General features: G+C 41.8%; 2 protein-coding genes across 2 annotated transcripts; one reads left to right on the top strand and one right to left on the bottom strand.

The window, feature by feature from the left end:
* Window positions 1–6: 6 nt before the first annotated feature.
* On the bottom strand, window positions 7–5,367 carry LEPROTL1 (leptin receptor overlapping transcript like 1). Its single transcript, XM_085310791.1, has 4 exons — window positions 5,201–5,367; window positions 4,768–4,843; window positions 3,252–3,438; window positions 7–2,170 (listed from the first exon to the last, which is right to left on the bottom strand). The coding sequence occupies exons 1-4, from the start codon at window positions 5,214–5,216 to the stop codon at window positions 2,054–2,056; spliced, it is 396 nt and encodes a 131-aa protein (XP_085166917.1). The 5' UTR covers window positions 5,217–5,367; the 3' UTR covers window positions 7–2,053.
* Window positions 5,368–5,577: 210 nt separating this feature from the next.
* SARAF (store-operated calcium entry associated regulatory factor) lies at window positions 5,578–15,726 on the top strand. The gene is made up of 6 exons (XM_085310790.1): window positions 5,578–5,733; window positions 5,918–6,093; window positions 7,324–7,708; window positions 10,863–10,971; window positions 12,810–12,928; window positions 13,480–15,726. Exons 1-6 carry the CDS (start codon window positions 5,634–5,636, stop codon window positions 13,503–13,505), a joined length of 915 nt encoding a protein of 304 aa, XP_085166916.1. The 5' UTR covers window positions 5,578–5,633; the 3' UTR covers window positions 13,506–15,726.
* The last annotated feature ends 10,497 nt before the right edge of the window (window positions 15,727–26,223 follow it).

The raw sequence follows: 26,223 nt of genomic DNA, 5'->3' as shown, positions 1-26,223 counted from the left end.
CACATAGCCATTACATGGACATGGACAGGTCAATGGCCCAGAAAGTGGGACGGTAGCATCACACTGACAAACAGGTTAGCAGCATGGGAATGAGAAAGAAAACTCTGTTTTTGTCCGCAAAAAGAGTCCGTAACAGATTCAAAAAAGGTTTGTCCAAGTCCCAAGTACTCCTCCTTCGCAAGGACAAAGACTGCACGCTTAACCGCCAGTTCAGAACATTTTCAGAAGCGTCTGCTGTGGTGGAAGGCGGGTGGGGGGTGCAGAAGTCACACTAAAAAAGTTCATAAAAGGAGTGATTCTACAGCCCTGAGGCACCCTCCATCATCATCATCATCAGAGTTTGGTGAGGCATTTACTTATGGCTGAAATGCTGTCTGCTGGAGACTCACTTCTACACTATGGTCTTGACACCTATTTCTTCCTTTAGCAGTACAGATAAAAATCGACCTCTTATTTTATATACAGGATGACATTAGTAGAGTAGCAAGTGTAGATAACCACACCCCTCCTGCTGGTATAAACTCCCTGAACATACAACATAGGTAACTACCATGATTACCTCCGACTTCAAATATTCAAGCTTTATATTTTCCTTACATCTGCACACAGGAGTATTATAAACAGAATACAGCTAAGACCTGCTATTCTATGCCTTTTCACACCGCTGCACTGTTAAGCAGATCTAAGCAATCACACACAACAAGTTTCTGAGATTTTTTTTTGAATAAAAATATAGTTAGAAGCAATTTTTGGTCAGGTTTATCACTGCATGTGGTACAATGAAACCCAGTTAACTGGTATTCATCAACTGTCTCGTGATGGAATGTCTGATAGCAGATTTCTTTAAAAGATTCAGACAATTGAGAGGTATGCAGACAATCTGCCTTAAATATTTGAAGTTGTGTGTAATCTTATAGAACAAGAGCTACAATTAGAGACATAACATTAAATATTAACAAATAGTGCATGAGAACTTAAAAAGTCAGTGAAATCAGTTCAGTCAGCGACTTGCAAAAAAGTCATGCATCAACTGCATTGTGTGGAGGAAAAAAAATCTTGGGTAAATTAAAAATATCAAGTGTAATCTACATTTGAGAAGCAGTTTTACTCTCTATATACTATGTATAAAATAAATTAAAAAGGGGAGGCAAGGAATAGTTTTGTATATGCTTCAAATAAACACAGATCAGTAGTTCTATTAATGAACATTCTACCACATCTGTGGTAGTAAGAGGCCAGAAATACAATACTTACAAATAGAAACAGTCCAAAAGAGAACTACAAAAAATGGCATTTAAACATTATTTTTCCCTTTCCTCACAATGCAATTTAGTTTTGTATATCGTAGCATCAATAAATTTACAGAATATTTGYATGTCACATTCACACAGAAGTTGAAAACAAAGCAGGCAGAAGTTCTAACGATATTAATATTTAGGATTTTTCCCCAAGTAACTCTACCTGCTCTTCAACCTTCTCTTTAAATGAATGYCATCAACATTCATCACACACAGCAAGGTACGAACAGTAGAAGAATCTACAACTGGTACTTGCCCGCATTGTTCTTGCTAAAACTCAGTAACAATCTATGTATCTGCTAATTGACAGTGGTCATGCACAACCTCTTACCTCACCTCAGCTTTTCCGCATCATAATTTAATCACCATATTCAAAAAATAAAGTTTTCTGAAGCTTAGTTTTACTGCTAAACTTAAAAAAAAAAAACAAAAAAAAAAGTTTAATTTTCTCTGAAAGCATTCTTATTCCGGCTTTCAGGTTTTACATAAACACAAAACAGAACAAGAACGACAATTTTAAACCAAGAGAGCACCTAAAAATATACTGTAGGTAAAAGTGAAATCAATCATCTCTCCACTTTGTAAAACCTAGAAATCCATCAGCAAAACAGCAGTACGCTCAGAACGAACACGGAGAAAAGGAGTAGCTAGAACACTCTAGACGCCTGCTCTGCTGCTTCTCGTTATTGCCCATTCTCCCGTTTGTATGGATGGCCACTGAATGAAAAGATGTCTGCRATAGTTCTGTCTTCCTTTCACCACTGCTGCCAGCTGAAGTCGTCATTGCTGCCAAAGACCAAGAAAAATCCTAGGATCGTAGCAAAGATGACTGTGTTCCCTGTGAGAACAAGTGCACACGCGCCCCAATAAATCTGYGAACAAGGGGAATTTAGTTAGACAGGCAGCAAACTCAATACAGGCAAGACAAAAGGCAACATCTTGATGTCACGATAGACAGAAGTTGAGCAACAAACTCATGCAGCAAGGTTTCGGTATTTGTTCTTATGCCAAGAAGGCTGGGTCTATCCAAAATGACTTAATTGACTCATATAGCTGGCCAAACAGCACTGCATTTCCTTCCAGTAACGTTCAACATGCTGGCTAGCAAGCTGTTTYGCCGTAACATCCAGAAATAGTTAACTAAGGCTAGGTAACAGCACCACCCAAGACTGCAGCCAACCTGGTAACCCTATTATACAACTTTTTAAACAGACAGCTAAGGATGCAGGTCTTTAAAATGTCAATATCCTAGTACAAAAAATAAGGAGGGGAGTGTTTGTTTTCCAAGGAGAGTAAGAGAATTTGCTCAAAACTCKGTCAAAGTCAAAGGTATCCAGCACTCAAATGGCTCCTCTGGACTGTTCTCGCCTAAAGAGATTTTATGAAAGTGTACTTCAGTTTTTTTGATCTAGTAATGTTCTCTGAGGATTTCCAGCAAACAAGACCATCTTTTAAAGGGTTTAAGTGACATAAAACTAAGTCATATACTGAGAAAGAGCTAATGATAACCTGGAGGCTTAAAAAAACAAACAAAAAAACCCTCCATGTCATTTACATTGAGTGCCAAAACACATTGTTGATTCATGCTTTCTTAGCCCAACTATTTCATAAATTACCTTTGGCATATTCTGTATACTTTTACCTTTGCTTAATTGTCTGCTAAGTTTTCACACTGCTATTTTCTACCTCATTGTCTTTGCCTTGCATATATAGGATGTTTGGGTTTATTCCTAGCATGTAAAGCAATTGGCAAGCATCAGTTTTGCCATGCTTCTGTATTAGCCTTTCTTGCTGAAATAATTCTCTTATTCTGTATTCAGTTTCCACTGCAAGCATCTTAAGTAGTTATTTATAAAAAGTCACTTAGTGCATCAGAGCTTTACCTTCAATAAAAGTGATAAAGAACAAAGTTAACTAGCAAAGAACAATTTTGGAGATTGAAATACTACTAACCAGTTCTGCTCTGGCAAACACTATAGGTAGCCCAAATGCTGAGACAACAATGCCTGTTGTAAGAAATATTGCTAGCTCCTTGCAGGCATTACTCGTAGCATCTGTGTCATCTACTAATCTTCTTGCTATGCAGTACGGGATAGGAGAAAGGATGTAAAAAAACAGAACAAACAGTGGCCAGTACTGGCTGAAAAAGAAAGGAGAAAAGTTAAAGTTAACTTAGTTTACATCCTACTCTTCAACATCAACGTAAGGTATTTTCCCCATGTAGCATCAACATTTGGGAAAGACAGACACAAGCCCACGCAGAGTAAATTCTTTGCTCTGGAACAAGCTGCCATTAATCCAACATACTGTGCTTTGGAAATGCTTCAGCTGATGTCAACTGCAGCAGCAGAGAACTCRTTAACAGGATATTCACAGAGCAAGGTTTCACCCAGCAAGCCTGAACACCTGGCAAGATGAGCTTAACTTATGTTTAGCCTGCCAGATTTACTTAATAATTGAAGAGATCGCTGCATTTCTTAGCTCATTTTGCCTGTAAACTCTCAATGCACATACACAGAACAGCCTACTGCTCTTAGCAAATACTCAACAGGCGTCAGGCATCAAGACCTTTGATGTATTAAAAAAAAAAGAAAAAAAAGTAACCACCACTACATAAATTGTACCATCGTATCTGGCAACATTTTCTTCCATTGTTTGCAGCTTGCTAGTATCTGATTTCTCAGAAGCACTGAGGCATATACCCATTTTTAAATAAATACCTGATTGCTTTATTTTAAGGATGACTGCACAATGATCATCCTTCTAAGCCATCATTTCACCAGTACCAGTTTTGTAACAAACAAGAGCTGGCAAAACAAAGTTAGTCATACAAATAGAGAACTGTACTCCCTCTAACACAAAGACTAACAAATACATTGGTAAACATATATATATATATTTTGGAAGATTTTTTTTTTAAACTATCATTCGTAAAAGCCATAAGCCTGACATGCACCAATCCTTTAAGAGATTAGGGGATATGAGATAAAAGGGCAAAATCAACAACAGCTGAGTTGTAGCAATTGTTCCAGATGCTACTTTACCTAGTGTGTTCAACAGCCAAGAGTCCCCCTTTGATAGTATCCAACAGCCCAAATGTCATGAACTACTCTGAGAAAATGCAAATACTTTATTCCTTTTAACACATACATGCTACCTACTTCAGTAGATACTGCTAGTTTATCTGCCACAGAGAGGAAAAATACTGGAAACATGTTTGGCCAGTGTATTCTTTAACAGTTTGTATCCAGTCTGGTAACTTATTTTTTGTTGCCTTCTTTTCTATGGCGAATTAACTCCTGGATGATGATCTTACCATCCCAAACTTTGGAAGGCATAAAAAAAAAGGAGGAAAAAAAAAAGTGCTGCCTACAAAAATGTAGGACTTAGCACTTACTAGCTATGGAAACTGAACTATTGTGGATCAGAGGCATGCAAAAAGAGGGACCGCGAGGGGCGCACACATTACTTGTACTGGGGAAGGGCGCATCCGAGCATCAAGAACATTAGTCCAACTGCTCCCCCAAAGGACAGGCTAATCAAAGCTATATTAAAGGAAAAAAAAAGAAAAAAAAAGGTCAGTTTAGGGAGTGACACACGACCCCACGCTGAATCCTCAAGCTTCGCCATCAAAGAAACACCGGGGACAGGTCGGCCTCGTCGGCTCGCCGCCTGCGGCGGGCGGTTTCCCCCCCGCCCGCCAACGCTSCCGAACCGGCGGGGCGGGTGGCGGCCCGGGAAGCGCTGCTTCCCCCCCGGAAGCGCGACGGCGCCCCGCAGGCAGCCGAGGGCCGCCCGCCGCCGCCCGCACCGCCGAGGGAACATGGCGGCCGCCGCCGCCGCCCCCCCCAACGGTTGCCAGGGTAACCGCTCTGCGCCCCCCCCCCCCGCGGCGCGCGCACCTTTGATACCGGCCATGGCGCTGCCCGTCCCGCGAGCCGCAGAGCCGCCGAGGCGGAAGTGCGCGGCCCGGCCCAGGAGACGCTTCTGGGCGGCGCATGCGCGCGCGCACGCCCGCTTTGCGCGCGAGCGGCTCCCGGCACGTGACCGCGCTCGCGACGCCTTGCTCCTCCCCTCCCACTCTCCTCCTCCCGGCCCCGCCTAACAGGAGCGCCGTCAACAGCGACCAGCCACGCGACTACTCGGAGTAATACAACCCCTCCCGCAAGGAGCGGGGAGGTACTTCCACTTACTCGCTTCCCATTTGCTCTGCTCGCTGCGTGGGCGGAGCCTAGTCGCGGCAGGGCGGCGCGCATGCGCCATTCGGGGYCGCCGTCACTTCCGGCCGGAAGGAGCGATGCTGCGGGGGGAAGGTTGACTCGTCGCAGCGCTGTCATGGCGGCAGGAGGCCGCGTCCGCGCCGCTGCCGGTTCCGCGCTCGTCCTGCTCCTCCTCTGCGCCGCCGCGGGCCCCGCGCACTGCTGGGCCCAGCCAGGTAGAGCCACCGGGGTCGGGCGGGCTGTCGTGCCGCTGCCGCGCCCGGCGTCACCATGGCAGCGGCGCGCCCGGGGCCTCCTGGGCTAATGGCGGCCCGCGGGGGGTGAAGGGAGGGCTCGCTCGGTCGCTCGGTCGGTGCTGGCGGGCAGGCGGGCCGGCTCACCGTGTGCCTGCTCTTGCAGAGAGGGTTCTGCTGCGGGAGGTGCAGGCGCTCACCCTCCACCGCGGCCGGTACACGACGGCGCGGCGAGCGGCTGCCGTGCCGCAGTTGCAGTGCACGGGAGGCGCCGCGGGATGCGCCGCCGTCCCCGAGGTTGTCCAGTGTTACAACAAAGGCTGGGACGGCTACGACGTGCAGGTAAAAGCGTCTCAAGTTAACGCTGCGCGGCAAAACCCTCTTTCGGCAGACTTTATATTTTCTGAGCTAGAGAAGAGAATAAAGGTTGAGGTGTCAGTTCAGTTTCCTCCTGTCAAATGATCTTTTATAAACAAAGTTCAGCTTGAGTGTATAAGTCTTTCCAAGTGATTTTTGAGAGCTACTGTAGGTATATCCTTGAAATACTTCTAAAGGATTTAGGTTAAGAACACTATGTAAGAAGCTCTCAGTGGTTTTACTTAAAAACATTGTTTGAGTTTATACCACGAAACTCATGCAAGGGCTTAACTCTTGAAGATGCTCTTGCTTTSGTGTAGATAAATGGTTTCCCAATTGATATAGAATAAAAAGGTCCATAGAGACTTGCATTGCTTCATATAAATTTGAAATAAAGTTCAAATTTRTATGATATTGTCTTGTGGGTTAGTACTTATCTCGGGTGTTTCAAGAGAGGGAAAAATAATTCTGCTTTGGTAGCTATTACCTATGCTCCTACCAATAGACTAATCAGGAATCAAAGCTGAAGTTACTTTTTAAAGCTAACACAGTATTTTAAAAGTACAGGCAAATCTAAATTGAGAATAGCTACTGCAATTCTGAATTATTAATTTAGAAACTTTTTTTCCCAAAAATCTCTACCATTTATGGATAGAGGTGATACTTAAGTTCACATACTTCAAGGAAATACAAGACTGAAGAAGAATCCACATAACAATCAAATTGCAATTATGCAGTTGAACTTAAATGAGTTGTATATAAATGCCTATGAGGGTGTATCACAAATTCTTTTTTTTTTCCTTCTAGATATAAATGTAATCACATGCGTTGGGTTTCAGATTGTCATAGGATTTCCTTGTAACTGCCCCACGGGCTACGTGAGAGAGGCATTTATTAAGTCACTGTTGCACAGTATGCAGGTTATTTTGAGAAGCGTTGGTATTGATATATGAATATTTGAAAAACTAGTGCAAAAAATCTTAAGAGTTGCAATCTTCTGTTTTCTGAATAATCAGCTTCTTTTAAACTTTTTAAAAATATTCATTGTTATTTTGAAATTAAAAATACTCAGAAATTCTGTTGCCTCTGGGCTTTTAAATGGTTTGTTGATGGTTACTGCCTTATTTCATAGCATATCTGRGGATGCTCAGAGATACTTTCATCTTCCAAGAAGCAGGTGCTACTTTGTATTACTTTTTTTTTTTTTCTTTCCAGTGGCAGTGTAAAGCAGATTTGGAAAACAGCTATCGTTTCGGACAAATAGAAGTGAGCTGTGAAGGCTACGATTATCCAGATGATCCTTACATCTTAAGAGGATCCTGTAGTTTACTGTTCAGGCTAGAGCTGACCGAGGAAGGTGAAAGGAAGGCAAAGAACTCTGGAAGCTTTGGCTCTAGCTATTACCAGTCAAGGAAGGATTTTTCTGATTCTGGTCCTGGAGTGATTGTTGTAGTTGTTCTTCTGATTCTTGCTTATGGAGTTTACAAGCTCTTCCTCAGTAACCAGCCACCTCAACAGAGTTTTGGTGATGGATTCTCTAGGCCTTTCTGGCAGAGTCAGCAGGCTCCTCCTCCTCCTGGTTTTAAAGCCAGCTTCACAGGTAGGGCTCTAAGCCTATTTTGGGACTCAAAATTGGGTTGTACTGTGCCAAGTGCAGGTGGGATAGACTTTAAACTAATACGCTGGCAGCATACTGTGCTGAGCTTGTTGTAGATGCTGCAGCCAGTTTTCTGTTCTGTTTTTTGTTCGAAGGCAAAAATTAAGAGCTTGTTTTCCGTGGGCTTTCAAGGCAGGCCATTCAGCAAACATTTGAAAACCTTGAAACTTTGAAAGCCCGTCCTCCAAAGCTCTGCAATTATTTATTTATTATGCCTGGTAATATCAGATGGAATATGAAGATTGTCGTGGGGGAAAGAATAACCTTTACCAGTCCTGTGGAAGACAGGAGAACAAGCTCACACAGACAAAAGAAAACTCGTGCTAAAGAAGTGTTTTGAAACTTTGCAGTAGGGCCTTTCCACTGCTGGGCTGCCTGACCCTTATTTCATTAATTCACAATTTGCTCGAGCTGAGGATCATGTACCAATCATCTCTGTAACAGATGCTTCAGTGTAGCCGCAGTGGTCTAAAGCTGAGGCTCCCAGAGCAGGGGAAATGGTCTGTGAACTATCGTTAGAGGAGCAACAGCTGCATCTTATGTGTGCTTTTCATCTGGAATTGAAAATTGTATCAGCAATGACAAGGTAGTTGCTAGGAAAAAAGCCTCCTTTTTCCTTTCCCAGAATACTAATAACTCTAATTTTGTCATTTAAGAAGACTGCATTAGACACTCAGGGCACTTAAGAGCAATAAATGTTACTTATCTGGTGTCTGACTGACTGATTTTACCCTGCAGTCAGGTGGAGTGCTCATGGCACTGGATCAGATTGTGTTCTGACAAGTTGTTTTCTCTCTGTCTTGTTTGTCTTCTGTGACATAGAGAAGTGATCCTATCAAATAGATAAATTGTAATGATTAAATTTACTTAGACTTTACTACTCAAATACAAACTCTTGACAATTAATGCTGTCCGTGAGAGCAGAATTTATGCCCACTGCTAGGTTTGCTCGAGCCAATTAGCCAACAGAGGGTGCCAGTATGACTCTTTAGATACTCTTGTGCAGGGCATGCGCAGCAGAGACTTTCAGATGGACCTAAAGTGTTTGTGCTTCTGTATTACTGATGACTTTGAAAATTGGTTTCTATTGGATTATTTCAGACTTCAGGCAATCTGTCTATGCTATATATATGTTAGTGATCTTGTGTGTATGTGTGCYGCAGATGTTATTGTGGTAGTTAGTAAAGAGCCCTGGTCATATGACAGGGCTCTGTCATATTAGGCAGCAGCCAAACAAAGTAACGCGTCATGTTTTCTCTTTTTCTTACCCTCTCTCCTCCTCCTCCTTTTTTATTCTCTCTCCTGCTCTTCCTCCTCTTTTTCTCTCTCTCCTGTTGCTTTTCAGTTATTTGCACCARCACAGCTTTCCTTGCAAGCATCTGAAATCTAGCAAAGTTTGAGAGGCTGAAAATATTTTCTCTAGATTAATGCTGAAAGTTGAGAAACTTAAAATGCATGTTGGGAGCTGTATATGGCTTAATTGATGGCATTTAAATAACTACTGTCAGTGATTCCACTTGATTTCACTACAGTAAGGCTACTTCTAACACAGAAAGTGAGGAGGAAAACCTCTTTAATTTGGGGGGCAACTCAAAATTAAGTATTATGTTACCTCGTGGATTTAGTGTCTACAGTTCTAACATCAGAGCAAAAGATGTTTCCGAGTGTGTATGTGCATGTATACCAAGCATGTATTTACCTTTGAAATCTAGTAATGACTAGCAATGTAGTTCCCTTGCTGCTGTTAATATTTAGTTTGCTTCATTTTAAATCCTCTTGACATGCCAAATGTATCCTGTGAAACTCGTTTAGCTAGCGTATCTTCATTATATTCCACTTTTCCTCTGTTAGTGGTTTGATGTGATCCTTAATGTTTACTCTAGGTTTTTCAACAAAAGATGACTACGTTTTCTGAGTCAGTGTTCAGCCATGGCGCTCTTGAACAAATGAGTTGGTTCATCTCCCTGGTTAACATAGCTTTTACAGTAAATTAAGTGCTATATTTGGTTCCAAAGCAGCATCCTTTAGTGGTTATAGCATCCCTGTGAGAGTTACCTTTCTTCCAGTGCATTCAAAATGAAACTCAATATCAAGTCTAATGTAGGATTAAACTGGTAACTTAAATTGGGATTTCTGTATTCTGTGACATCAAGCAATCCTCATCAGTTTAAAGAAGAGAAATCAGGCCATGTACAACTTTTGCATACGAAATATCTGGTCCACTTATTTATTCCAGTCTTTGTCTTTTTTGCTTTGTTATGAAATAGATTCAAGCTTCAGTTAGGCTTATTCATGCATCCCTTTTTTTGGTCTAGAGGAAAAAATGATTCAGCTTTACTTTTGCAACTTTGCTTTTTGATTCTAAACAAAACACATTTATTCTGAGTCAGAACTCTATGCTGTTCAGTTCACACATAAAATCAATGATTCTTCTACCCTCAACCCACTTGATATGCTTGTAGTTTCATCAAGGTATTTGTCAAGCTGGGTGATTCACGCATAATAAAAACTTTGCCATGTGATTGCAGTTAACAAGTCTTTTGATGGCAGATGCCAGGCTAGAACTATCAGAAATAATACAAAGTAATGTTATCTACTAAGCTGAGCAACTGTTACTCAAAAAGAGCAGATGTTTTGAGTGAGGTTCAAAGCAATGTGTCTTAGTGATTAGATCACTGCTAGGACTTAAGATACTTGATTTTTTGTTCCCAAGTCTGCCTGATATGCTGTGTGACCTTGAGCAGATTACTTTTTGCCTTTTTTTTTCCTGTCTGCTTTGTATGTTTACAAATCTGCAGGCAGGGGCTGTTTGTGTTTTGCAAACATTGGGGGCTGTAAGATTGAGTGGAAGCTAATTTTTAACATAAAGCAGCTTACATTTGTTGCTGGTGGGATTTTTTTTTGGGGGGGGGGGGAGGAGGGTTCTGCTTTCTAAACCATGATGCCTTTCAAGTTAGACTCAATCTATGATCTACTGAGATCAACAGGAATTTGTCTACTTTACTTTTAGTAAGGCAGAGCCTTGTAATAGCTGGCATGAGGATTAGGTGCCATTAACTGATATGTTTTTTTTTTTTTATTTTCCACTTGATTTAAGAACCTGACAGCTTTGGGACTCATTCCAGTCATAGAACCAATTCAGGACCAGGATTTTGGACTGGATTAGGAGCAGGAGGCTTGCTAGGCTACTTGGCTGGTAGTCACAGGTAAAATATATATGCTGTCACTCTTGTTTTAAGCCTAAGTATTTATGCTTTGGGGGGGCGATATGCTCTGCTTACATTATTTCTAAGTTTTTGTCTTGTGTATTCAAACTGTAACATGCTACTCCTAGGGCAGTTTAGAAGAGTAATCTTTAGCTCCAGCAGTGAAACCATTTCAAACCTATTTCTGGGAGAGAGGAATTGGGAGAACTGAAGTTCTTTGTTCTGCTTTATCTGAGTACTCTGACCTGGCAGGTGGCCTGCAAACTTAACATGAGYGTTTAAACAATTTTCTGTACAGAGCGCCTTAAAACACAGATAAAAGTATTAAGCATAAAACTATTTGCAAATAGATCTCTAGTCCCTAGTATCAACTCTACTAAAGTCAGTCTGGGTGTCAGCTGCTCTTCTGTGATATTCAGAGTGGCCAAATCAGAGAGGTTTGACTCTAGTCTCACCATGGCCCATGTATGGCAATCCAAGAGGTGTGGTTTTTCCAAAGGACTTGTAGGTCATCTGTAAGTTGCGTTTTGGAAAAACATAACACAGCATTCAAAAGCCATTTCGGTGGCTGGAGCCAACATCTGCTTTTCATATTTGGTAAAAACTTTTAAACATTTAAAACACTTTATTTTTAGATAAACAGCTTAGTAAGGGAAGCAATTGCTGCCATTTTAGGCTTCACTAGAGGGAATAAGTGGCTCCTACAGGAACTCTGTAAAGCCTAAGTAGTTTGCTGTGTTTATCAAACAACTCTGTGTGTCTATCAGTTCTCCTTCTGTAGACACGTAGTAATATAATAGGTTTTATATAACTACGGACTTTTTTTTAATTGAAGGTGGGAGAGTAACATAGACCATGTGGGCAAGACTGCATTGAAGCATCTGCCTGCCTTGTAAGGTTGCTTAGTAAACATAGAAGCCTGATCAGGATTGGCTGTTTATTTAAAAAAAAATGAAAGCTTGAGAGAGGTATAAAGAAAAAAAGTGTCCAGTAGGCAATCTTGATGCTGAGTCAAGTGAGGTAAAACTGGGACAGTGATTCCATCAGAAATAGAAATTGCCTATAAATTCATTTTGAGGAGAGCTTTAAAGATCAAAGGACAAAAGGTCATATCTTACTGTATTAGCCGTGCTAAAGATTTCTAACGGGTAGGGAATGTTAAGTTTTCTTGGCTGGATGCTTGTTACATTTTTRAATGCAAAGTCTGTATTATCGATTCTATGACTCTTATTTCCCTTGTTTTTCTGGCCTGTTCTTGGCGCTCAAGATATTAGCGGCCTGACTTAGCACTTAAGTCCAAATACATAAGTAAAATTTCTAATTTAGACTTATTTGATGTAGTATTACTTTTTGTTCACTGTATTTGAAATGATGTGTCCAAAAATACTTGGTGATTGAAAGTGTGAGATAGCGATTTATGAATTTCAGCAGCAGCAAATTCCATATCCATGGAAGCAAATAATTTAAATCAGTGAGTCAGAGGCTGTGACACAGTAGCCTTCTTGATCCAACTTTTTCATGGTAGTTAATGGCGCAGAAGAATGCTTTCTTTTACCTAACACAGGTGGGTCATAGGCACCACTAAACTGCGTTTAAGCTTCTGATACGCTGAATCTACTTTTTTTTGCAAGTTCTGTATGTGTTGTGTATGATAACATTAGCTATCCTTGCTATCAACGTGTTAATTCTTTTAAATGGAGAGGATTACAACTTTGAAACAACTGCATGCATTCAGTTCTCCCTCATAGATGTGTTTTCTTGTTGTCTGGGTTTGTAATACCTGCTTAATTTTTCATGAGGTCACTATAATAATCTCTTCTGACTCTTTCTCTCGTCAGAGTACAGTCACGTTCTCCGTATTTCAGTACATGGACAGATCACATGGCCGTACCTCCGATGTATGGACAGTCAAGCAATTCCACACAAGCTAGTAGTTCAGGAACAAGAACTGCTTCTGGTAAGGCACTGAACACTTTAATCTCCTAAAGCTCAAGAGACTTTGAGCGTATCCAAAGTACACAGATGTAAGTTGGTGCTTAGGAAGCGTTCCTAAGTTTTATTTTGGCCAGGACTTCATTAGAGGTGGCCACGTACTTGTGTCTCTTACCTCTATTTTCTATAGAAATAAGGTGGCATTGTGAGGCATGAAACTCCCCCACGGGCCTGCGCTTAGCCTGGTACTGCCACCACTGGATTTGTCTTCACCCGTGAGGTGCCTTAGTTAAAGGATTTCCCTTTGGAGTGCACTGCACGTGCCCTTCTCTAGCAAACATGTACAAACACGACTTCTTTGTAGAAATCACGTTGTCTTAAGCTGCAAAGAATTTCTTTCAGGGCTGTCAGCCCACAATTACTTACTGCTGCACTTTATGTGAGTTTAAATCAATTCACTTACTAGCTTGCCTTCTTTTTTTTTTTTTTTAAAAAAAAAAAATTTTTTCTTGTAAATGGGGAGAGCCTAGGGAAAAGGCTGTGCTGAAGTTGAGTGTTTTTTTTTTTTTTTTGCAGGCTTTGGTGGCACAAAACGAAGATGAAATCCTTGATGTTATTACATCTCCATAATTGAACTAAACCACCTTCATGTGTGCTAGCACTTTTTTTGTTACTAACAGTAGGCTTTGGGAGTGAATATGAGAAGAGATGTGAAGGACTCAGCAAATAATTCTTTTTCCCTGTGGAAATGTGGACTCTCATTCTTGTTCAGGGTATTGCAGGTACTGGAACATCCACTATCTCACAAAAACAGCTTCTCATAAGAAAAGAAGTCATAAGATACAAAATAAACTATTCCAAGTTAAAAGAATGTTACAATTGCCTATACTTGACTGATGATGTCATTGGTAGCCTTACCAGATTTTCAAAGCAAGTAGCTTACTCATACTCTGGAGTAAACTTTGTTTAATCCAGAATTTTCTGTGTATTTCAGTTGCTTTCTGTTTTCTTTTGTTTTGTTTTTCTTTGTGATCCAGCACCAGGAAGGCCTAGTATGTAATCCGTCTGATATCTAAGGGGTAACACCTCTTTTTGCTTGTCTTATAGTACTGTTCATTTGATTTTAATAAGTGCAGTGAGCTGATCAGATGAATCTTGGGGTTTTCCTGTAGTGGAGAGGAGGGCAAAGCTGTAGAGAGACTAACACTAATGTTTGTCTCTGTCCTGTGTGATTTCCTGGAGTCAAAAATGAGTGGATTTGAAGATACCTGTGTTCTAGGCTTTGTCCAAGTGGACACACAAACTTGGAGGATTTTTATTCTTTTTGTAATTAATAAGCTGAATTGTGACAAGATGCTGCTTGTGTAATCTAGACCTTTTTCTAGAAGAGGGAGGTTCCTTATGTTAAGGTGGTTATAGGCACTTTACCCTCATTAAGATCCTAGATTTTTTTTTTTTAACTGGGAATGTTAGCAATACTGTGAAATCTGCAGATGTGAGGTGGCTTATGTCAGCTCCTGTTCTTCCTACAAGACCCACCTGTCCAGGACAGATTAAACCAAAGGTGCTTATTACAAATGGAAAGGGAAAATTCTTATTCCAAAGCTGGTAGTATCCCTAGAACATAGCAAGCCTTAAGACTAAGCAAAGAAAGGGACCCAATATCTGATGGGACACAAACTTTTTGAGAATGCCCTTTTTTCCTCCTTTTTCTTCTTTTTCAGTGCTGTCAAAGAGTGAATGGGACTCTTTCAGTATGAGAGAGGCCTTGCTTTGTTCAGTAATGATATTTTTGGACTCTGAGAAGTATCATAGTCCTTGTGTGATTGGCTGTGTTGTGGGAGAGGAAGAGGAATTGCTGGGGAAAAAAAGTGACGTTTCTCATGACTTTGTCAGGAAAATGTGAATAAGGAGCTGCTTGACTGGGCATTTTCCAGAAGCCCTACCTTTTTGCTAATACAGCTCAGAAGCATCAGTGTGTACAGCTTGCTTGTGCAAAAGGAAAGTGTTCTTGCTGGTATAAGCTGCATCTCCACAAGGAAGTTTAGCAGGTATGGTTAGTCTAGGAAGATGACTTTGGTGTTACTCATCCAAAAAGTAACTGTGTCTTCTCATGAGCGCAAAAATAATTGGCTAGAATGGTTATGCCTGAATTCAGTATCTGGTTTAGGGATCAGGAAGTGTAAAGAAATCTTCAAGAAGCCAACAAAAGCTGCTAAAGATAGTGGAGCTTGTCCTGAAAAAAGTGAAGTTTTGATGCAGTTGATAACTTGTTGATTAAAAATAATGATTTATCATTTGAGAGGTGCATGTTTTTAATATTGGAGGCCAGCTACACAGAGCTGCTTGAGCATTTATGTGTCTGGAGGAAAATATGGAGAATCCAGTGTGACTAACAGCCTGCTCCAGCAACCTAGAAAGCAAGGAAAAAGTGAAGACCTTACCGTTGGCCACTTGGAATGTCTGCTTTGAGAAGTATCCGGTAAATCTTTTATCTTTTTGTCAAGTAGAGCAAAGTAACCTATTTTAAATGTGCATTTTTTATTTACAAGTAAGTGTATTCAGGCTGAAACTTGTAGCAGTGCTCTGTGTACCCACTAATTACTTAACAATGAAACTGGATTTTTACTGTCTGAGTGTGAAGCTAGATCTAAAATAACGATATGCTGTAGAATGTTCTAGATGTTTTTGTTTATACTTCTTGCACTGAATCTGTTGTGATGCATAAACCTGATGACTTACTGTAGCCTCTGTACTCTGAGTCTGTTTAAAGGATGTTTTTGCCCTTCCCTTTGATAAAGTAATAAAAAAGAACTATGGGGATATTTGCCTCTGAAGCAGTATCTTGAGGCCTGCAGGGTTCTCTGCATTGCGATGAATGTTTCATACACAGTAGCACTAGTTAGAATATATGATAGCACTGCCTTTTTTTTTCTCTCTCTATTTTGGGGGGGTTATTTCTACCCATCAACTTTCCAGTTGATGTATTACGATCCTTCACCTACAGCTGCACAGCTCACCGGCTGTGTAATTTATTTTGACAAAATAATACAGTAGTGGGAATAGTTATCTTACTGATTAGACTTTATATGGAAATACTGAACCCTGTGAAGAAATGAAAGATTTAATATAGATCAAGGTTTCACTTCTAAGCTGCCCTYGAAGATCCATTATTTTAGTTTCTAGTTTTACAGTGGGTTAGCTGAACCTTTCAAAAGAAGTTGTGATCATTGCTTTGGTTGCTCCTTGAGAATATTGCAAACTCTAGGTCTGCTTTTTATACTGAGAACATGCCACTGCTGAGCAGAGACATGGTCTACAGTTAGAGGTGGTACAACTTTTGGATGGTAGTTGTTCAAGGTTAAACCGGGGCCTGCAAATTCCAGGGTGCAGTTTGGTTTAGCTCAAGGGTGTTGGTGAGACTCCTGAATGAAAAGAGCAGCTTAGGGTTCACATAGATATGAAACCCTGAGCTTTCTTCCTGAACATCTGAACTGTTGGTCTCAGTCTGCCTTCTGCTGCTGGACAATATTTTGGTGGCATCTTTAACTTCACAATTGCAAAGCATATATTAGTGTTTAGAATGTTTTACACCTTTGTATAGTTGCAGTTCTACTTTGCACATGGGCCTAATTCCGCTTACACCTTCACACAAACCTCATTACAGGGATGAAATTCCTGGTTTACTGCTCAATTCCTCAGAAGCACATGGTGAAAAAAAACAGATGCAGAGAGAGAAACTTTTTCTGTGACATGTGGTCTTGTGATTGAGCTCAACTCCCAAATCACATCTTGGCTAGTTCTGCAGACTGCCATGCTGTAAAACCTGCCATTTTCTCTGGCTGCAAGGTATGTTAGACTTACCAGCAAGGTTAGATTTATTTATTATTTTTAATGTTCTGTGAGTGCATAATCCTATAAGCCTCCCAAATTCTTTGGTTCTAGAGAAGTTTTCCCTTGTCACAGTCTCAAATTAAATTTGAAATAATCTTCTTGGGTTCAGGTTCATTTTGAAGTTGAGCCACGTGATATGACAGGAGAAAGCTTGAAGGAAAAGTTTCGTAGTAACCGTTAGACCTGAAAAAAGTGTTCTGTCTCTATCTGGCCTTTTTTACAGTGCTAGGAAGGCAAGCCATCTTCTGCAACCTTCGAAACAAGGTATTTCACTGCTGACTTCTCTGGGACAAATCTGTTTGTTTCGCTTAGGTGCTGCTATAGCCAAAACATGTTATAGCACTTCCTCTCTTGAGTTTCTGAAAGGCAAATGAAAAACAAATTCAGGAAAACAGATTCTTCTTTTGTCCTCAAAGGAATCTAGCTGTGTTTGAACACATTATGAAACAAGTTGACTGGCTTTACATCACTAAGTCTCAAAAGGAAGTAAAAAAGACAGATGGCACAGTTCTCAGCAGTCAGAGACGGATCACAAAGAAATCACTAGAATAAGGCAGCAGGTCAGGACTGCCTGCACAGCCATCTGAAAGCTGAAACTGCAGTATTTACAAGCAGAGTCCAGTTGCAAGCATTTTGTAACTCTGCTTATTAAAGTAAGTTGATGTTTGTTCTTAATACTTCCATATTATTTATCAACCAATGATTCTACCACAGAAATAGCCTTGCTGTCCACAAACTAAAGTACATGAGCAAAGCCACAGAATAAAGGAAAAAACCATAATAGAGATTAGGACTGTACCAACGGACAGTGCTGTTGTCATGCTGCATGTAATAAGGCTACGTGTTGTCAGGGACCTTGTCCTTCCATACCTGCCGTGGCAGTTCAGGATTAAGTGCCAGCCTGGGAGAGGCTGCATATCCCTCAGCAGGTTTTGCTGGAGCTTTTTTCTGCAGCTGACTCTCTTGCTCTCCTAATATCCTGTCTGATTACAGTAGTTCTCACTTTCAGCCTTTTCTATCTCACCTTTTCTATGGCAGCTGTGGTTTGCCAGTGATGTTCCTAGTGCTAATGAAAATAATCAACAGACTCMCTTTATATGGCCTGTATTTCTCATCTCCTGCTGTACCTGAAAGGATAGCAAATGTGATGAAGAGTAGCCAGTTTACCCTTGTACTAGCCAAAGCCAGGGCTGCAGGTGGAGCCTTTCCCCTACCTCTCTCTMTCTATATATATATATCCTCCTTTCCATCTCCTACAACAAGAGGAAACTCCAGGAAATAACCGTGGAAGTTAATTCTGATACCAGGCATATCAGTAATGTTAGGATTTTTTTTTTTTTTAAGAGTTGAATGTTTCCTTTTAATTTTGTTCAGCCTGCACCCCAAATGAGTCCCAAGAGGGAATATAGGTGCTATGTACCGGTGCCTTTTTATCTGTGTGCTATCTGAGTCATAGCCCTGTTCAGCCCAATGTGAAGGTTGATGAAAATGCCACAAAATCATSTTCTTCTTAAAGACCAGGTACTCCTGAGTTGCTATACAGGGTATTTGGCTTGTTTAGTAGATTTGTCTTGACTTTGCTRGCACTAAATCTTTTATGCAGTCTTTGCTATGCAGCTTTCTACAGATGTCAGTATACGGGGTCTTCTCAGAGTCGGCCCTGAAATGGTTCCCTGGTAGTCCTCTTCAAACACAACCCCACAGGCGGCCTGTAGTTGAGGAGACAGCAGAATTACCAGCAATGCAAAACACCCTTTGCTGCTTTGCTGCTGACTGAGGGGAGTTACCTGTCTCCTAGTCAACTCATGTGCTTTATTACTGTGGTTTTGAATAACACCATCAGTGCCTTTTTTTTTTTTTTAACTACTTCAGCAACAATAGGAGCCCTAGAGCTGTGGCAGGTTTGATGGTTGATAAAGTCAGACCTTTTCTGAGCAATCTGTCGTTGGAGCCACAACTCGTGAAGAACGCATAGTGCAGCAGCAAGTAAAGTTCAATCACTGCAGAAATTCATTTGGTCAGAGGCRTAGATAATAACTGATCTTTGTTATTTCGGAAATTGAGGTTAAAAGCTGGTCAAAGCAGTCTGACATGGCTCAGAAAATTGCTTCCATCTTTGCTTTCAAGTCCCCACCGATTGAAATGCATCTGCTTCTGACAACCACTGTCAGCAGTGAATTGATATTTTCCTTATGTTGACAAACTCCATGTTCTTGTTGTGACTATTACAAAAGTAGCCAGCCCCATAGGTCACAGCGCAGTTTGATTCTCTCTTGGCAAACTTGGTGGGTTAATTCTGCATGCTGCCCTTCATAGCAGATGGAAGGTGTTTTTTTTTTTCCCCTTCCTTTTTAACAAGGATCTGGCCATAAGGCTGTAACTAAGCAAATGTGTGTTGAGCTGAAACACTGCAAACAAATGACAAGACTACGTTTGAATGAAGTAATCCAATTTTGCTCAAGATAATACATGCCCTTTTTATTTTAAAAAAAAAAAGAAAGGCAACAACCTCAAATCTTGGAATTTATTTTTCTGAAGAATGTAGTCTGTCCCTGAGTGCTTACTGCCAAGTTCACTTTTACTTCAGCTAATGCATTTCTTAAAGAGAAACTAGCATTTGGACAGATGCTGACATACTGCAAAGTCTCATTGGCAATAACTGAGAAACAAAACTTTGCACTTCTGTACTTGCCTCCAGAGGTATTCAGCCTGAGAAGAGCAGAAGGAATCCCAAGCAGCGGGGTATGGGTAAGCGTTTGGAGMCTGGGAAACACTGCTGGAACATCTATTTGTCTTGATCTTTTGTTTGCCCAAGCACCTGGTGGCTCAGGCCTTGTGGAGCAATGAGTGCTACCACTTAGCCAAAGCTTGGCAGACCTCCAAGAGAAGAGGACASGACGGGGGTGAGGGAAGGTTGTTTGATGACCTTTGAACAGCACGTCGATGGAGGCCCAGAAAGACAGCAGAGCTACRGGAATGTTTCATGCCCTGGAATAAGAAATGAAGCGAGAGAGGAACAAGCCATGATAGGGCAGTTTAACAGAGCATCCTGCATCGCTTTTCAAAGCCAGACAATGTGTTGGAGGATATTGCTATCCTCTATATCTGCAGTGTGCTAAAGGAGCTAAACCTCTGTGTCTGAGGAAAACCTTATCAGTTCAGCTGCTGGGTCAGGCCCTCGTGGCTCCACGCTCTTCAGCATACCTGTAACTTTACTAGGRCTTTTGCTGGCATGGTTGGAAGGAGGGAAGAGTTTTCACTCCTGTCCCAAMATATGTTCTTGCAAAAATTTTAAATGTGGAACAAGCCTCAATAAAATTGAATTGGTTAATATTACTTAATATTAACCAATTACTAATTATTACTTAATATCAGTCGCTCCTCATGGAGCGCTTCTACTTAATTGATTCAGATGATAAGTTTCCCTATACTTCAAGCATCTTCATACTTTTCAGCCCAAAACTGMTAAACAAGTGTAACTTTGGAAATGCCAGACAAAGGTGGGTAACGCTATTACCTGCCTTTTCCAGAAGGAAATTTCAGACATGAGATGTTATTACTATTGTTTGTTTTAGTGCACGACCCAATTTCCCACTGAAGTCAGGAGAGAAGACATGCTCAACATTTCTGACACCTGTGCCATTTGTACCAAGCATCCTAAATAAAACAAAAAAATAYTGAAATACTTCATTTGTATTTCAAAATAGGCATCTGTAGTCAGTGCTGTATTAATAGTGGTCACATAAGCTACATGTTAATACAGCAACAGCTTCACAGACTTGAACAAATAAAATCTCAGTGTACCGGTGCCCATTTCCACCTGAGACAAGGTTGTAGAAGCAGCCTTGGCCTAGCAAGAATGCTCTATGTTTATTAGTCAGGTGAGATTTCTAATGGGGAAGAAATATCTTTTATTAGACCAAACGAAAGGAGCTTGGGTGTTGCTTTTTACTCGCCCTGCTAGTTTGTTTTTCGCTAATGACTTGCTTTGCTAGTGGAGCCTGCTGAGTTCAGATGGCTGCAGCTGAGATGCTTTGAGCAGGACGACTTGTTGGCAGCAGAAGAGTTAACACTGCTGGCATGATTTTCCTGTGCTGCCGTAGTGCCTCCAGGGCCCCAGCCCAGACTGGGAGAGGAAACCGATTGTATTGGGCACTGCATCTATGGAGTAAGTAAGACACAATCCCAGTCCTGATGGGCCTGCAGACAAAAGGGTGGGGGCAGGGATCATAGCACAGGGATGGACCTGATGCGGTTTTTCCTGTTTCTTTTCTKACCTTGTGGGCAGCGTTTTGTTAAGGCCGAGATGAACTGCATAGATACTCCAAGGGAAAGCGTGGAAATGAGTGCATTCGTTACTGGGTTTGGAAATCAACTGCCYGTCTAGGTGAACCGATGAAGTAACACGTCTTTTAGTGAAAGCGATCAGGGTTTGGGTTTTTTTTTTTTTCTGATTTCCCATTCAGAGAAACAGGCTGGCACTGACTGACAATAGGAAAGCTATTTTCTCCACGCAGCAACTGACTTTTCTGTATGTAAAAGAAATTTTAGGTCTTGCTTAAATCTGCATGTGAGCAGTAGCTGCATCAGAGAAACCTCCCTCACAATTCCTCAGCTTAACCTGGGTGTGGAAAAGGCAAAAACACTATCAGGGACTTTGTCCGGCCAGTAAATCAGTGTTCTGCCTCTTGCAGCTTATGGGTAATGAAAGCCACAGCATCCACACAGAGTTCATCTTTTAGAAAATCCTGTAAAAACTCTAGGGAACTGTGCAGAGACTGTAATTCCTCAGAAAAGCCCTAGAAGTGGAATTGATACATAGTTTATATGTTTGTCTAGGCTGTGTTTTTTTGTTTTTCCACCAAGGTAGTTGCGCTGGTGCAAACAGCAGCGGTTGGAGAGCTGGACAGGTGTAAATAGTTATTTGGACTGATGAAATGAGATTGTATGCTCATGCGTTTTGGAAAAAACAGTGCGCTGAAGTAAGTGGCAAAATTACATTTACTGCATCCCCACATTGAATGCTGGTGGTATTTCAGTCCTGCAGCGTAATTTAAGAGTACCGTGCAGTTGCTACTGTCCAGCCCCTTTCCTCCCTGGTACTGGAAAGCTCCAGCTCTTCCAGGAAGTCAAGCCCAAGGTTAGATATTTTCTGGTTGTCAGTGAGCTGGTCCTGCAGTCGATGGAGGGAATGGGCAATGGCTCGTGTGCTGGGGGAGATATGACTGAGTCCACAGCCTTCAGTGGAGGAAAACAGAGGGGARGAGCACGCTCCTAAAGACGGGTTGGACATCTTTACATTGGCTGAGTAACCGTTTCAAGACAGTAGGCATAGGAATCCCTGTGAGAAGCAGGAAMGTGAAGATTTAGGGTTAAAAATAGAGATGGTTAGGAAAGTTGTGTGGAATTTTGGAACTTCGCATGAATAAGCCAGACTCCTCACAGCAGGAGAGATACTGAAAGCAGACATGCAAGCATTAAGTTTGACTCACTGGGAACGAGGGGAAACCAAGGTACAGGATGCATGGACAGAATGGCTAAGCCCTACTACACAAATGTGTCCTTTCTAAATAGGACCTTCCTCCATTATCGTCCCTCTTACCCCATAATTGCCTTTGATGTCCCCATTACATGCTCTCTCCGCCCCACATAATCCCTGTCGCTGTCAATTAGCCAGTGGCAGGGCAAACAACAAAGAGGGCTATTGCTTAAGAAACAACTGCTCATCCAGAGAACTGTTGTCAAATACCAGAAGCGCTGTTCCCTACTCTGCAATCACCCAGGACAAAAGGCAGACTGCTTCAAATGCAGCTGCCTTAGASAGGATCCAGTTATACCAGTACAAACTCCTCCAATTCCATGCTAGAAAGGTCATTAACAACAATTCTACATGCTGCAGCTCTCTTTAGGCTGTGGCGCTAACTCYTAGTACAACATCACCCTCCCCTCGAAACAGTTGCACTGACAGCTTTACTTGTATAGTCTAGTAGCCAGGAGTTGCTGCACGGGATTAGGTGTTACGATTCCTGGATGCAACACCTAGCTTCGACACCTGGTTGAATGGCTTTCAGCTACAAACTTGAAAGCAGATTTTCTACAGCACTCGCTACCTACCAGCTCTCCCCGCTGCGGCCTGAAAGCATTTGGAAGCCCTGCCACGTAAACAGGAGCTGCTGGATGCTGAGGCTCTCTTGAAAATACTTTATCTCTCAGCTGCAGCTCCTCTGTAAAGTGGAGGTGACACTTCTGAACCTCACATGCAGCAAGGTCTTCAGCCAGAGGCACCCTAAAAGTCCAAAGAACAACTACATTTTGCCAGAGGTCACTTAGTCTAAATTAGTTCTGTGCTATTTATTTACTCCTAAAGAGGATTGTCTGGTGGCCTACTAGCCTGTCCCCTTGGTGGCAACAAGGCCACATCCCCTCGTACGCTGAATGTATTTGTCTTAAGAGCTAATGTGGATTTCCACTAGCCCTTCAAGGTGGGAAAAGCTGATGCTGCTGGGGAAAGAGGAAGTTTGGGGGGTGGTAGGTTTAACAAGTGGTTTTCTCCTGATACAGGTTCCCACGTGGCTGCAGCAACGTTCACGATGGAACGAGGGAGAGGCTTCCACCACGGTGGGTACAGCTGGAAGATGCAACCGCCTCTTTCGGCTACGTTGCTGACTTACACTAGTTTGAACGTCCATAGAGCGCAGTGTTCCTATCTCTATGAATTGTATTTTAATTGCACTGAGAGTAGAAACAGTTTTTTTCAAAATGAAGGCCGGAAATTTCTGAAATGTGAGTGATTCTGCCCAGGGCTTGAAATTTTGGCCTTTTAGGACCTTCAGACATGAGATGTGTTATGAGTAGCAAATGAGGCAAAACAAAACAAATGGAGCTATCTTAACACAGGCTTTAGTGACAATATTTCTTCTCCATCTGCAGCAAAAAAGAGTCCTCTCAGAGCACATCAGTGTACAGTATATATAATATATCTTGTGATGCCCTAAATAGCTTGTTAGAGGTTCAGTACAGGCTATATGGTGTTTTTAAAGCAAATGTTTATCCTTTTTTCTTTTCCTGGAGGTAAAGCAATTAATAATCAAGTTATTTATAACACTGTAACCATACACACATTTTTAGAACATTACCATTGACAGTTACAGCAAATTGGTGTACTTGCAAAGTACAGAAGTAGAGAAATCTGGTCAGACTGGTTTCCAAAAGGAGAAGGAGATCTCTGTGTAAGTGATAAACATTAAAACACTATTGAGATAACATTAATACTGGAGTTTCCAAAGGAACTTAAGGGATCTTGTCATTTAAAAAATATGAAATGTTGAAAACCAGACTGTACAAAAAAAAAAAAAAAAAAAAACTTTCCATGGAAGGAACCTAAAAGGACACTTATGTCAAACCCACTTGTGGAATTATACATGAAGGAAAGAACCTAAGTTCTAGTAGTAGCCTTAAGTAATTCAAAATGCTTTAACAGTTAAAATGCAGTGTCCCTCCCCCCCTTTTTTTAACAGATGGGTTTTAGTATGCTTTCAACTCCCTTCTCCCCAGCTCCTCCAGGATGGAAACGATCCATCCTAGAGTTAACCTAAGGTTCTTATTTTGGCAGAAGTCTTTATTTACTATTACGTTTTTTTTGCAGACATTAGTCTTTGATGTGGGTCGTTTCTTTTAACGTACAGATTCACTGCAGAATTATCTACATTCAAGCTGCTTGAAAGCTTTCCAGCCACAAAATAATTGCTGTAGCCACTTCCCATGTGCTGATGAGATTTCTTGGGGTGCATACGTGGGAATTTTGGAAAGCACTGGAGAACTAACAGCACTTGACTGCCAGAGCAGCTAATGAGTGGTGTAATTTGGGTTTTAACCTGTAACTCTGGCAGGGTAGATGCTGGACCTAAAGGGGTCTGTGACAAAGAAGTTGGTCTTTAGGGACCAGAAATAGGGTGAGCAGACCTAGGGCTATTTGGGGAAAGATTTGCAAGCTTGGCTGCAAATTTCTGTAACTGCTAATGAACAACTCTTGTTCAAAAACACCAAGAAAATTATGCAATGAAGAAACTTTTCCGCAAAGGCAAATTGCAAAAGCCGTTTTAAAAACGTGCTTCAGAAGAGGTGGAAACCAAATGAAAACTCCTTTGAAATCGCTTAGAAACGTAAGCCTTATAGAAGGAAAGCCAGATACGGCAGGACACTTATATGTGTCGGCAAGTTTTATGCGGGAGCGTTACGAAAGACAGAAAATCCACGTAAGGCTCCRTTTATATACTTACATGGGAACATGGGGCGTACGGGAACGCCTCGCTTCCCCCGGAGAGTTAACAGCCTACGGTCCGCTCCAGAGGCTGCCCTGGGGTACTTGCGGCCTGACCCCCGCACCTGTATGAAGCCCCCCAAGGGGAGGAACCGCCGAATAAGCCAGGCTTTTTGCCTGCGGAGAGAGCCCCTGCGAGGGAGGAAGGCGAGCGGGAGGGTCCGCCCGCGTGGATCGGATTGCACGGCTCGGGTTTTGCCGGGAGAGGAGATCAAATTAAATACCGTAGGGTCGCTTTGAAGCCGAGCTCCCCTACCTGACTCGAAACCGGTCTGGGGGACCAGTTTAATCGCATACGTTTAGAAACCAAAAACGACTAAAAAAAAAAAAGACACTAAAACTAAAAACCCACCTTTCCAAACGTGGGGAGGAAAAACGTGCAGAAACAAATGGCATACAAAAGCCGTCAGCRAGGGAAGCGCAATGATTTTTCCGCAACTTGAAGCGCATGAAGCAAGCCGGGAGTATCGACACCGACTGGGCTCAGCTGAGCTGAAATTCCTGTTGAGATAAAGGCCACGACGAGAGCGGACCAGGGATGCTCGGTGGGGCAAAGCTCTGCGCTCCTTAAACGAAGCCCGACGTAGCTTGAATTCTCCAACCGTTGTTGCTTCTAGGGACAACAACGTTTGCTTTCGCTGTTTTCTGAAGTTTCCGCTCAGCCGGCTGCTGAGCCTGCCGCCTCCTTCACGTCTGGCGCGGGCTGCAGCGAAGCGCACTTTGAAGTCGATAAGGGAAAAAAAAAAATCTTTTTTTTTTTTTTTTTTAAGAGGATTTTGTGTAAGCTTCCAGTGCTGCACTCCGGCTTAGGGGCTTGACGCTTACAAATCAGCTCCAGTTAAACGTTTACAAGCCCAGGATGACTTCTGAAATATCAATGTCTCGGGGCCGTGCGCCTGCCCAGGTGAAGCATTAGGGGGTTCGGGTTCCCGTTGCATCTGCTCGTTTAATATTTATCACCCATAGAGACAAGATAAGTTACCATTCTCACACACCGTATTTTTTTTTATTTCTTTTAGGAACCTGCCATAGCAAATAGGCGTGTGAGTGGCCTTTGCAATAGAAACGCTTTTTTTATCTTTCTTCTTCTTTTTTTTTTTTTTTTT

Source organism: Rhea americana, unplaced genomic scaffold (genome assembly GCF_003343005.1).
Source record: "Rhea americana isolate MKP2758 unplaced genomic scaffold, rheAme1 scaffold_326, whole genome shotgun sequence".
Classification (NCBI taxonomy): Eukaryota; Metazoa; Chordata; class Aves; order Rheiformes; family Rheidae; genus Rhea; species Rhea americana.
The sequence above is the reverse complement of the archived record's forward strand: the minus strand, read 5'-3'. Positions and strand labels throughout refer to the sequence as shown.

Excerpts from the sequence above, each read along its gene's own strand:
- LEPROTL1 (XM_085310791.1), bottom strand. Across the intron at positions 3,439-4,767 it reads TGCGCCCTTCCCCAGTACAA|CCAGTACTGGCCACTGTTTG; the intron begins GTAATGTGTGCG and ends TTTCTTTTTCAG.
- SARAF (XM_085310790.1), top strand. The coding sequence starts at position 5,634 with ATGGCGGCAGGAGGCCGCGTCCGCGCCGCTGCCGGTTCCGCGCTCGTC. Across the intron at positions 7,709-10,862 it reads TTTTAAAGCCAGCTTCACAG|AACCTGACAGCTTTGGGACT; the intron begins GTAGGGCTCTAA and ends ACTTGATTTAAG. Across the intron at positions 10,972-12,809 it reads TACTTGGCTGGTAGTCACAG|AGTACAGTCACGTTCTCCGT; the intron begins GTAAAATATATA and ends TTCTCTCGTCAG.